The sequence below is a fragment of the Bactrocera tryoni genome, chromosome 2 (genome assembly GCF_016617805.1).
Source record: "Bactrocera tryoni isolate S06 chromosome 2, CSIRO_BtryS06_freeze2, whole genome shotgun sequence".
Taxonomy (NCBI): Eukaryota; Metazoa; Arthropoda; class Insecta; order Diptera; family Tephritidae; genus Bactrocera; species Bactrocera tryoni.
In genome coordinates, this window is record NC_052500.1 from 1,294,771 (window position 1) to 1,308,049 (window position 13,279).

Consider the following 13,279-nt stretch of genomic DNA (forward strand, 5'->3'; position numbering starts at 1 on the left):
AATCAAGTCGCAAATTTCAAACTTACAAACCATTCGTACACAGCATTCTTTTCTCTGTAAGCATAAAATATAAACACACAGTACCAGCTAAATTGAATTGTACTCAAAATTTATTATTTGTTTTCTACTTAACAGTAACAATAATTTAAAGATCAAGCACAAAATCATTTTTAAAATGATCAGCACAGAATAAAATAAAAGGGCACCAACTCAACCCCTATGGAGTTAAATTGTAAAATATTTTTTTTTTTTAATTTTTTTGCTTTTGGTTTTTGTTTGACTAAAGTTTAGTAATTTTCAGTAGTTCTAACATAATTGACGCCGGACGGCATTGTCACTTTGTCGTAACCTTTTGGGAACAGTTTGTTTGCTTCCTCGTCGGTCACAGTGGGAAGGATCATGACTTTGGTGCCAGGCTGTATTTGAGGAGAACAACAGAAACAGTTAGTAACAAATAAAAGTGAGTAAACGCAGTGACACTTACAGTCCAGTTGGCGGGTGTGGCCACAACCTTCAGCTTGTCAGTCAGTTGCAATGAGTCCAAGCAACGTAAGATCTCACTGGAATATTAAATAGTTTTGGTTGTTTGAATATAAATATTTTAATATTGAATTATGCGTGGAACTCACTCAACATTTCGGCCCATGGACATGGGGTAGAACATCGACACACGAACTTTGTGATCGGGGCTGATGATGTAGAGTGCGCGAATGGTTTTGCCGATTTCCGGGTCACGTTTCTGCTCCTCATCCAGCATGCCGAAGAGTACAGCCAAATCACGATCAGGGTCTGCAATGATCGGGTAGGGAAATTCTCCGGGAATATCCAGACAATAGGACTTAATATCGTTCACCCAGTCAACGTGTGATTTCAAATCATCAACGGAGTGAGCCAAACACTTGGCATTACGTTTGGCGAATTCTGGCTGATGAACGGCGATGCGTCCCAACTCGGTGGTGCAGACGGGTGTAAAGTCCGAGGGGTGTGAGAATAGGACGACCCATCTGTGAAATAATCAGGCATATGGAAATTTAAGTAAGTACTTTGTGTATGTAAAAAACAGTTGATTTAAAATTTAGAAATATTCACTCGCTTCAAAATTAATCTTTATTATTTTAATGTCTTTTAATTATCACGCGCTCTTATCATTGAACTTCAGCTGTATTTACTTTAATTACGCTATCTTAACATGTGCAATTTTATACGCTTGGTCGCTTAAGAATGTATGTACATACATATGTTTGTACATATGTATTTTGTGATAACGTATGTCGTCCAAGTGCAATTTACAGTTCAGTGTAATTGAGTTTATTTCCATTTGGATAACAATGCAAAAAATTGTAGACTTACGAGTTTCCTTGCCAATCGTAAAAACTAATTGGACCCTGGGTAGTCTCAGCTTTGAAGTTCGGCACAGTTGCTCCCAAACGCATTTTAGTATGTATGTTCGTATGTATCTTTTATATATTTACTCGTACAAATGGTATTTCTCACGAAAGTGATATTTCCACAAAACAACACGATTTAGACACGAAGACGCTTTTTCACAGACTGATGACAACTGCGCGCTGCAAAGGTATTTATATACGCGACAGCTTTCGTTGTGGCTCGGTTAATTGAACGACAATCGCTTATTCTATTGTTATGCTCCAGCTATTCGCCAGCCAGTTGAGCGCTTGGGCATTGATAACAGGTTTTAATGGCGGGGGATAAGTGGAGGAGTGGCTGTCAACTTTATCAGCTGCTGAGAGTGTTAATGAGTCGAAATGATTTCGATAAGCAGCCTTTGCTCCATTGCGAGAAGGGTCGATAGCACGTACGATTATGTTGGGCAGGGGCTAAGTAGTAAAGATAGATGAATTCGCGGCTTCCTTCCCCCAGTGTCTTCATTGCTACACTTTAACTCTTAAGTACAACAAAAAATAAATCATGATTTCACAATATTTGCTTCTATGTAAGAATTTTTGAATGCCATACTAATTTTGTATTAAAATTCCGTGTAGCTTCAGCGTTATACTACGGAGATTTCCATCCATATTTATAAGCGCGTATGTATGAAGTAAACAAGTATAAGTATTTGCTCGGTTTCTAGGCGTAGTGTGATCTTCGAGTTACAAAGGGAATACTTGTAGAAAAGAAGAGTAACAACAATAAAAAGCATTGACAATGGTATTAATTTCTCGATTTTTTGTGTTTAACAAGCAAATAAGTCAACAATCAGCGGAATTTTGCATACACTGGAGAACAAAAGTCTTCATGCGATTCATTTAATTTGGTTGTTGAGACTGAAGGTAGAGGAAAGATCCTAACATGTTATCTAACAAGATTCCGCCAGATGGAAAGCCTTTAAATGAAAAAAGGATTTTTTTCCAAAAATTTAATAAATCTGTTACAGGCGAAAATATACAAAAGCTTCTTCTGGGCTTCGCTCATAAAACTATAATATATGTATATAAAAAATAACATATCATAAATATTTTATTATCACTAGGAGCCTGTCACTTTTGGAATTTTGCAACTATGCATAATAATATGGGCATATCTATATAATCCTATTATTCTACATTCGCGATTTCGAAAAAAATAATTCTCGTTTTATTACTACAGTAAACGCATAGATAAGATAAAGATAATTGCATTTATAATATTTTTATTTTATACCAGTATTATTCAATATTAGTTAATTTATTATCCGTGATATTTTGTACAGCTCTCCTATAGAGAGCTACGCCCATTTTCGAAGGCTACAACCGAGTATTGGGTTGAATTGCTGGAAATCGCTTGTTTATAACTCGGCTAATATGTCAGCAGTTCAACATACATAAATGTACAAATATCTAGGTATGTGCGTAAACCACAAGCATTTTCGTAGCTAACGACCTCAATCTGAATTAGCGAACAAGTAAATTTTCTCGGAAAATCAGCAGTGGCAATGGTTTTCAGTATTTTCAATTATGTTGATAAACATATGCATATATACATATTTACTTGTTTTAATTCTAAGCATGCACATTGTGACAAAAAAGCACCCGGAAATTGTAATTAAATTCCTCGGGTAAATGATATTAAAAAAAACGTATTTAATATTTATATAAAGTCGATTTGCCAAAGAGTTTGTTTACAGCAGCTGCTTAAGTCGGTACACCTCAGTAGTGCGCTGGGTTTTTTACTATGAATAAAAATATCGAACAAAGAATTTGTCCAAATTTTGTCTTCTGTATTTCTAACCAAATTTCGTTTGTGAAATCGTCGTAAATGTTGGAGAAGGCTCACGGTGATTCCACGACTGGTACAAAGACTTCAAAGACGGTCGAGAGATCGTTGAAGACATGTCTCGAAAATATTAAAAAAGTGATAGATATGGTGCTTAAAAATTGTCAAGCAAGTGTTAGAGAGATAATGGCTGAAAGAGAGCTCGACATCTCCCGCGAGTCCGTTCGAATGATCTTGTTAGATATTTTTGATACGAAACACGTTCTAGCTCATGGAGAGCTTCATAACTGCGGATGAGACATTGGTTTATGAGTTTATCATGCAAACAGGTCAACAATCAGCGGAATGGAACCCGTTTTGAGTCGATCGAAGAGATAAAACAAAACTCGCTGAAGAAATTAAATAACATCCTAACCATTCTTATGAAAACTGTTTCGTGGACTGGAAAAATCGTTGGCATAAGTCTATTACATCTGGTGAAGAATAATGAAATATTTTGCGTTTTATTTACACATATATTTATGTATAAACATAAATGTATATATATTTGTGTATATGTATACATCATTTTATTGTTGTTTTCAAAAAATGTGCTGTGTAAAAATGAAACAAAGTACAGAATTATAAATTTTTATGTAGCAGTACGTATGTACATACATATGTCATTTATTGTCAGAACCGAACACGCGCTTTTGAATACAAATCACTTGGCTCAACTATAACCACCCGGCTGTGTTTATGTTTATGTCCACTGGAAACTGATAACCTTCTGAGTTCCAAGCGAATTTCATCACAAACCGGGTTTTGCTGGTTAGGCTGTGTTTGATAGCAGCGCCCAGCCAAACACTAATGGCGAGCGGTAAAATAGATACAAAAACATAAATTATTATCAAATTTTATTATTATCACGAAGTAATATTTTAGAGCACAAACATATACATACGTATATAATACTACATACTTACACATACATAAACATATCTTTACATCTGGTAAACATTTTTGAAACCTTGGGTCGGGAGTTTGAATGCCTTTTTGTTCATCAGAGCGCTTTCCCGAGTATTTGATCCACACGCTCTGTTTTACAAAGTGTTTATTACATAAACACACATTTTCATTCTTTTGTGGTTACGCCTACTTAATATTTATACATAAAACTAAATTTCTGGAGCGCGTCAGAGTGCTGCTTTACGAATATGAACAAGATGACCCAATAAGAGTAGACGGGAAATTGAAATACGCGCTGAAGTGGGCCTGGGTTCGATCTGGCCTCTGAAAAATTCTTCTAATGATGGCCATCAGTCATTAAGTTAATAGGATATGTATAGTATGTGAAAGCTTTCAAAATCATTTGGCAGTCTCTGCTCTGAGCAGTTAAATTTCCAGTCAGTCACTTTTAGTGATGCATGGGCGAGATGTGGTATATGGAATCATATAATATAATCATATGATTTTCCACTAGTTTCTTGAATCTTGCAGGTTTAGGTTATGAGCTTTCCATATACATATATAATCAGCGTAGGAATTCCTCGTAAAATCTTCACGTTTGCTAAAATTTAATTATTTTAAATATTAGGGGGTACTTTTTTCACCATAGAAGCTAATATATCTGAAAAGATATTTCAAATTATATGTGTTTTATTAAAATAAGCTCGATTGGGTTGGCTTCCTATAACAGCTTTATATACTAAACTAGTCGCTAAATATTTAATTAGAAATTCTAACACAATATTCTCTTTTGTATATTTGCCTAGTACACTCAGATTTTTTTTTCATATTTATTTGTACTTTTTTGAGAAGGTAAATGTTGACAAAAGTACGACGCTACTAGCGAAATGCAACCAAATACAAAACACAAATATGGGTCTGTCGCGATTGCTTACTTGAGCGGTAGGAAACGCCAACTTGACGTTAGTTTTGCACGTTTGATGAAATTCTCCGCGCTCATAAAACCTACTCAGCCATGTATAGACACACACCCAGCGAGCTGCCATAATCGAATGCAAACGATAAAGCGTAAAGGCGCTTACGAGGGTGTGTGTGTGTAAGTAATCGACAAATAGAAGTGTATAAAAGGCAGAACAGTGCTGGGGGCCGACATCAGAAAGTGTAAAACTGTGCTTGAGTTAAAATCGAAAAATTGTGATCGATCTTTTGCTTAAACAAAATAAAAGTGTTAATTTTGACGAAAAAGCGTAAATAACAAGATTTAAAAATGCGTCTAGGAGCCATAGTACCGAATTTCAAAGCTGAAACCACCAAGGGACCCATCAATTTCTACGATTGGCAAGGAAATTCGTAAGTCGAAAATTATCAATTTTAGAAAATAAATTTGATTTTGTTATGATTAGCCAGAGATTGATAAGGGTGCGCTGACACGAATTTAAATTGACAAAATTACTCGCTAGAGCACAATTTATGATATCAATATTTTCATACTTATATCACGGGCAGGTACACATCGCAGTAAAATTGTTCGCTTTCCACCTAAGGACATTCAAATATAAAATTATATATATGTACATATGTATGTACATATAAATGATCATAAAACATGTTGAGAGCCAGCCAGAGGTTAGCTGAAAATTTCAACTATATGATGCAGTTGAAATTAAATACTTCAGCCGTGAGGAGAGAGTATAATTTGGTGGGGATCTAATGTGCAATTTTGACTTATGCATTTCATTACTAAGTACAGATGATGTTATACAATTTTTATTTGCATAGAGCGTTGCAAATATCAGTTTCGCATTCCGCCATTATCGTTCTATTCGAAAGTAGGTGTGACCATAAATAATCGTAAATCACACATACACATACAGAAAAGTGTATTTTAATATTCCTAGGGTGTCAGGTTGTTTGCAAAGTATTAATTGGCTTGTTTATTGAAAAGGCAACGCACGGGCACACATACACGCAAATATAAATATTTATGGATGAAGTGATAGGGTGGTGCTTTGTAGCTTAGAATTGCATGTGAGCTTGTTCGTTGATTATTTTAATGTCATATAAAATTTACACAGCTGGGTTGTTCTATTCTCACACCCCTCGGACTTTACACCCGTCTGCACCACCGAGTTGGGACGCATCGCCGTTCATCAGCCAGAATTCGCCAAACGTAATGCCAAGTGTTTGGCTCACTCCGTGGATGATTTGAAATCACACGTTGACTGGGTGAACGATATTAAGTCCTATTGTCTGGATATTCCCGGAGAATTCCCCTACCCGATCATTGCAGACCCTGATCGTGATTTGGCTGTACTCTTCGGCATGTTGGATGAGGAGCAGAAACGTGACCCGGAAATCGGCAAAACCATTCGCGCACTCTACATCATCAGCCCCGATCACAAAGTTCGTGTGTCGATGTTCTACCCCATGTCCATGGGCCGAAATGTTGAGTGAGTTCCACGCATAATTCAATATAAATATATTTATATTCAAACAACTAAAACTATTTAATATTCTAGTGAGATCTTACGTTGCTTGGACTCATTGCAACTGACTGACAAGCTGAAGGTTGTGGCCACACCCGCCAACTGGACTGTAAGTGTCACTGCGTTTACTCACTTTTATTTGTTACTAACTGTTTCTGTTGTTCTCCTCAAATACAGCCTGGCACCAAAGTCATGATTCTTCCCACTGTGACCGACGAGGAAGCAAACAAACTGTTCCCAAAAGGTTACGACAAAGTGACAATGCCGTCCGGCGTCAATTATGTCAGAACTACTGAAAATTACTAAACTTTAGTCAAACAAAAACCAAAAGCAAAAAAATTAAAAAAAAAAATATTTTACAATTTGACTCCATAGGAGTTGAGTTGGTGCCCTTTTATTTTATTCTGTGCTGGTCATTTTAAAAATGATTTTGTGCTTGATCTTTAAATTATTGTTACTGTTAAGTAGAAAACAAATAATAAATTTTGAGTACAATTCAATTTATGACTTTTAAATACGGATTTATATATGTATATAATTTATTCAAATACATATTTACGCACTCTGAGGGTCATAAGCTGTGGACACTGGGCCTGCGGTCGTTCTCGAAGATAGAGTGGGCAGTGCAAGTGATGTGGCAGTTAGCAGTTATCTTTACGACGCCACAGTCGAAACTATACTGCGGAATGAATACTAACATTCTCACAAACCCATACATATACAATATGTATCAATTGTATGATCATACAAGCATGGTATATATGGTATATAGACTGCCGATGCGACCACAGTCGCTATAGAATTTCAAAATAATGTCTGTTTCGCAGCAATTGTCATGCGTTTGTCTGCTCCTTCTGTATTGCTCCCCAAGGGTATGTTGCATGCAGCACGCCATTTGTGTAGCGCCTCCTCTTTGATACTTTATCGCATTTTATGTTGTTTATAAGTGGCAAGTGGTAAGTGCGTGGCTTGTATGTTTATGCTGCATGCCACATATGGAGTGCTGCGTGCGGCAGAATACAAATGTCACTTTGTCAAACAAACTGCTGCCCGACCGCAGTCAAGTGACCGCACGAACTGATAGGTGGGCTAGTAAGCAGGCAGTCAGTGGTTAAATCATATGGAGTAGTTGTTGCTCCAACCAGATTCGCATTACGTTCCTTAAAGCTGTTTTAGATACCGGAAAACAATGTTGCACAGACACCTGCAGACATTTCGATAAGCCTGTGGACTCAAAGCCACGAAATCACTGACTCATCTCAGGCGTACTGCTGCTCTTCATATAACGGCACAGTAGGATGACGGCGATAATTCGACGATGCGGATCTCGATCCTTTTGGAATGACTTCGAATAAACGTCGACTTCTTTTTATAACTCAAACCACCTTTAATATCAACGCCGTTTGATGGAAGGAAGGAGAGATACGCTTGCAGAAAGAGTAAGAAACGGACTCTTATTATTTTGTAGTGGATTATGACCCGATGCAGCGAAGCAAGCATATTTCTATTTCGATATTGAGACAGTAGTCGTGAACTACCACACTGTGCGGTGGATTAGCGGCGATGCGTATGGCGGCACATTTGTCGTTTTGTTGTGCGACAGCTTGTTGCAATGCAACCGTTGTTCGCCGATTTGACGCAGAAACGCATGTAAAGATCGCCTATCTGTGGCGTAAGTCCAGGCAAACGTGGAACTTCAGACATGCGTCCGCGTGAACGTAAACATGCCCACGTCTACACATGAATAACTAAGAACTGCTCAAGGCATTCGTTTGCTGCTGCGACACGCGTGCGACGCAGGTGACGAAAAATACCGTTTTAATTAGTTTGCCTCTGCGCAAGGCAGCACGCCACGACCAACGGCGCTACCAAGCTGCTCTGCCTATTGGCCCACCACTTCTTATATCGTCCGCTGCCTGCTACAGCACTGTTACCCAGGAACATCGACTGCCCAGAAGAACCACCACGGTTGCATGTTGTTGGTGGCAGAGACTTACTTTGACGTTGTTGCGTATTTGTTTTATACATATATATGTATATATATATATATATGGATCTGTAGATTTGCAGAACTAGTTTGGGCATCAGATAACGCATCAACTGCGGCGAGAATCCGAACAGTGGAAATCAGGAAGCTTTAGTGGCTGTTCCACGTGCCATGCCCCGCCTGCGCTGAGTCGCAGTGCAATCGATTGTTCAAATAGACGGCGTACCGTTGGTTGTGGCGTGACGAATGTGTCGGACATGAGTAATTGCTTTGTGTCGGTCGCCACAGACACACACACACATCGTTCCCACTACGAAGCGGTGGACATTTCCTTTTTATGGTTGGGAATGGCTTCCGAAGCGCATTTCATGCTGCCAAAGCAATTCCATTGCCGTCATGCGACTCAATGTTGCAACAAATGTTATGAAAGGCAGTGCAATGCTGTAACTCGGTAGAATCGGTATACTTTTACTTTTTTAACAATTTCGTATCGCTATTTTAGCGGCTGTAGGTTTATTGGCTAATCATTCATCCATCTGTTGTGGCTGTCACTCGTGGTACGTGAACATATCATAATCCATGTAGCAGAATATGATTACCTTGCGCGAAATATAACAAAAATTAAGCTGACAGTTGGTTGCCACTGCAATGCGCCAATGTAATTGCTCGAATCCAGCTGTGGCACGCCGCACAAATCTTTGGGCAATGAACTCGGTGAACCCAGCGGGGTTTCTGAACGACACGCATTTCAACTAGTGTAAGATGGGAGACGTCTTAAGGCAAAAGGAGTGGAGAATAGCATATTTGTGTTTTCTTTCGGGATAGGCGCCTACTTCTGCTAAAAATATCGTTAAAATTTGTGATATTCGCTTGAAGAGATCTAAGGTTCCCCAGTCAAACAAAGCCATTTTTGTACCTTTTTGTTACGAATAGCAGAAGTTATAGTTTGGAATGAAATGGCATGTGCATTGAATGTCGAGACACCAGGCCGAACGTTTTTCAAATCTTATAACATATTAGTGTGTTCTATAGGATCGAGTCCGAGTATTGTTTGTTTGTTGAAAAGACGTCTCTACGAGTGAAATTATAATAGTGTATGTACGCATATACAGGCTTTGTCCGAAAAGTAATAGGACTGAGTCGATTTAAAAACAATGTATTGAACCAATGGTTACAATTCTTTAAAAATTTCCAAATAGGCTCCTTCTTCGTCGGGGCAAGGCTGCCAGCGCCATTTCCAAGCATTGAAGGCGTCGCTGAAGGCATTCTCCGAAATAGTCTTGAGAACCGAGGTACATGCTGCTTGGATCCCCTTTGTCGTCTCAAAATGGGTGCCTTTCATCGGCCGTTTCAAGCAAGGAAACAAAAAAAGACCGGGGGCCATATCTGGGCTGTAGGGCGGCTGCGGAAGTGTTGGGATGTCGGCCTTGGTTAGGCAGCTGTTCACAAGAAAGGCGGTGTGAGCCGAGGCGTAGTCGTGGTGCAACTTCCAATCGGCTGCGATGTCTTGTTGGACCCGATTGACCCTTCGTTTGAGTCTCTTGAGGACTTACACGTAAAACTTGGCGTTGACGGATGTCAAAAAAGACAATACGCATCGTTTTCACTTTGAATTTGCTCATTCTTCCAGTCTTCATTAGCGATCTCTTCCGGGCCCTTCCAAAAAGCCTGGTGCCACCGAAACACACCACTTCTTGCTAAAGCAACATCTGGGTAAGCCTGGTTGATCATATCAAACGCCTCTGTCGCAGATTTACCGAGTTTCACACAGAATTTAATCGCGTACCTCTGCTGTAACGAACGCTGCTTTTTCGGCTTGCAGAACTCACAGAAACATGTCGCGCGAAAATGCTTGTCCTGACTCTTTAGGAGCTCGGAGACAACTGGCCAGCAGCTCGTTCGTTAGCTAGGAACGCCCTCTTCCGAATCCAGTCGGTGCGCACATGTTCCGAAGTATAGTCACGGCGAAAGAAAATCAGTCCAAATACTTTCCTGACAAACTCTATATATTATACAGAAAACGAATCGCAAAGTAATTTATTACTTTAGTAACGAATTAAAAAGAAAGTAGAAGTCTTCCATTGAAAATCGTTTGGTGAGTTTTCCCAGGTTGCGCTGGCAAAAAAATAAAGGAGATTCAGATTAACAATAGTAAATTTTATACAAGCGTGGTCGGCAAGTACATGCGTCTTAAATAAAGGTCAGTAGAAAGCCAGTTTTAAAGCAACTTGAAACAGTCTGCGGTCATCAAAAATGCATTAAACAAATGAGTTGAAAACGCCAAGCTAAATAAACAGAAAACAGATGCCATATAATGGTACACATGCGCGCACGCATCTAATTGCATCAGTGATTTGTGAGGCGAAATGAAAATGAAATTTCACCAATGTGCAAATATTAAAACATAAAATATAGACGACTTACATATGACTGAGTACGCTTGCGTGTACATAATATGAAAATATTAAAGCGTAATTGAGACGGTTTTTCTGCCGGTAAATCTTGTAATACAGGGTAATAATCAGAAATATATCATACTCGGACAACAGTACATAGAAAGCTTTCAAGAGCTTATGGCTGCTCCTTTGCTGTATTGAGCTCACGTACCAAAAAATTTAACGTTTGGATAGTCATGCAAACGCAGCACCCTGTTCGTACATTTGCACTTTCATTGCCAATGCCATTGAATTCGGAGAGACGCGTAATATGCAATTCGCAAAATTTAAAATTCAATAAATTAATTGTAACACCTCTGCTCACACTTATAAAATGCGGTGGTTTTGTAACGCTTTCGCTTTCGAATTCGCAGCACGCCACTGACCTTGCACACCTATTCGCTGGAGCCGTGGCTGCAGCATGATTTAACGCTGCATTTTCAGCATAACCTAATCGCGCTGCCATACCGACATTTTACGCTGCAATAAATACTGAGTAATTCTTCACGCAATTATCGCAGCTTCTAATTAAAGCACCTCCACACACACACACACATATATATATATATGGGCAGGTATGCGTGATGGCTAGCAGACGGCGGCTGTTCTAGCGTTTGTTGCGACGCTGCTTGCATGCGCTCTAAGAGACTTCCTCCGCTACGCTTTGAAGTTTTTCAACAAAATTTCGCTGACGTGGACTCGCTGCCGTTCTTGCAACGTGTAGCTTGCATCAGGCAACAAGTGTAGCAGCAATGTAGTGGCAAGAATGCGCGGCACGCCATACGCTGTTGTGGCAGCAACGGTAGCGAATGATGCAACTTCATTGTTTGTAATCACTTCACGGCCATTTGTGCTGGCCGCTGTGCCGTTCCGCTTTGCCGCTGCGCTCGCCGCACCATAACAATGGCCGCGTATTTGATGTTTCCAACGCATTATGTTTATTATTGCAGCATTTAAAGAATGTGGTTTTTGCTGCGCTTAATGTTGTCATTAGCACTGCTGCCGCTGGATGGAAACATCTGATCTACGTGTTGCCGATTATTCGCAATATTTGCGTTGAGCGGTGAAAGTGTTGCAGATAATTGAAAAGATTGCCGGTCAGTGAGGCACTCAGCCGCTGCCGCTGCCGCTGCCACTGATTATTATTTATTTAAGTGAGTATTTAGCAAACACAAATAGAAAGTAGAAGCAATAAGGCATCTAGCATGTGATTATGTGGGAACTTGCTGGCTTTAATGAGGAAAACTATGCAAGTTTAATCGGCACTTTTGCTCGAGTTGTATTTGTTTTCACCATTCATATTTCCGCGTCTTTAAGGTGCTGGTTAAGCTGGGAAGCAGGCCCAGAGCAGTTCCGCTCACTGTGGACTAAATGATCGAAATAAATTAGAAACATACACCCTTAAGGTCATTATTAGCAAATTTTCAGCACTTTGGAAGTGAATTATCATAAATAAGGCTTTGTTGAAGTGTTAGTGAAATACAATTTACACTTTTTTTAGGATTGCCACCGGTGCATTTTTATACAAGCGCACCTGATCGACCTTAAATGAGTTTTGGTAGCAGTTTTGGCTATTTAATGCTTCATTTCGACACCTGAGCAGCTTATGTGTTTATTTTTTCTCTGCATTTCTGCACCTCTACCGTCGCGTCCATCATTAAAATAAGAATAACTCATAGAGAAAGAGATGTGTGCGTGAACTCGAGAGTTGTTAAATGCGGTATAGCTTTGAGTGTTTTTGTTCATCTGTAGTTTGAGTGAAAACTTCTAAGAGCTTTCCCAATTGGATGGGTTTGTATTACTATTTTTTTATGACGATATGGTGTTTGTGACTTAAGTCTTCAGTTTATTCACATTTCCCTTAGTTTTGCTCTTTTTTAATTCATGCAAGTTTCGTTCATATTGTTTTGGAATATTCAAAATCTATTGGTAGCTACATATATCCGCCTTAATCCTGACATTACCGAAAACATTTTTTTGTAGAGTCATGTGTTAGGGTCATATTTAAAACTTTGTATAATTTAAAAATTTCTCGTATAACTTGACTGAAGATGTGTATAATAGTCGTCTGTCCCACCGCATACAAAAAATATAACGGTACCATCAATATACATATTCACCGATGTGTCATTATAGGATATGTTGTTTTAAACTTACAATAGCAACAAGTAGGTTAATATCGAATTTAATTATTCTGGCTAAAGATATAT

At 38.9% G+C, this 13,279-nt stretch overlaps 2 protein-coding genes across 2 annotated transcripts; one reads left to right on the forward strand and one right to left on the reverse strand.

Moving 5' to 3' along the window:
• Positions 1–88: 88 nt before the first annotated feature.
• LOC120769710 (peroxiredoxin-6-like) lies at positions 89–1,566 on the reverse strand. The gene is made up of 4 exons (XM_040096849.1): positions 1,351–1,566; positions 630–1,004; positions 485–560; positions 89–416 (listed from the first exon to the last, which is right to left on the reverse strand). The coding sequence occupies exons 1-4, from the start codon at positions 1,431–1,433 to the stop codon at positions 288–290; spliced, it is 663 nt and encodes a 220-aa protein (XP_039952783.1). The 5' UTR covers positions 1,434–1,566; the 3' UTR covers positions 89–287.
• Positions 1,567–5,428: 3,862 nt separating this feature from the next.
• LOC120769049 (peroxiredoxin-6-like) lies at positions 5,429–6,965 on the forward strand. Its single transcript, XM_040095899.1, has 4 exons — positions 5,429–5,511; positions 6,237–6,611; positions 6,681–6,756; positions 6,825–6,965. The coding sequence occupies exons 1-4, from the start codon at positions 5,429–5,431 to the stop codon at positions 6,951–6,953; spliced, it is 663 nt and encodes a 220-aa protein (XP_039951833.1). The 3' UTR covers positions 6,954–6,965.
• Positions 6,966–13,279: the final 6,314 nt, after the last annotated feature.

What these genes read in the sequence shown, in the direction of transcription:
- LOC120769049 (XM_040095899.1), top strand. Translation starts at nt 5,429, where the DNA reads ATGCGTCTAGGAGCCATAGTACCGAATTTCAAAGCTGAAACCACCAAG. An exon ending in TACGATTGGCAAGGAAATTC is followed by an intron (nt 5,512 to 6,236) that starts GTAAGTCGAAAA and finishes AAATTTACACAG; the next exon opens with CTGGGTTGTTCTATTCTCAC. An exon ending in CCACACCCGCCAACTGGACT is followed by an intron (nt 6,757 to 6,824) that starts GTAAGTGTCACT and finishes CCTCAAATACAG; the next exon opens with CCTGGCACCAAAGTCATGAT.
- LOC120769710 (XM_040096849.1), bottom strand. Translation starts at nt 1,433, where the DNA reads ATGCGTTTGGGAGCAACTGTGCCGAACTTCAAAGCTGAGACTACCCAG. An exon ending in TACGATTGGCAAGGAAACTC is followed by an intron (nt 1,005 to 1,350) that starts GTAAGTCTACAA and finishes ATTATTTCACAG; the next exon opens with ATGGGTCGTCCTATTCTCAC. An exon ending in TCCATGGGCCGAAATGTTGA is followed by an intron (nt 561 to 629) that starts GTGAGTTCCACG and finishes TTAATATTCCAG; the next exon opens with TGAGATCTTACGTTGCTTGG.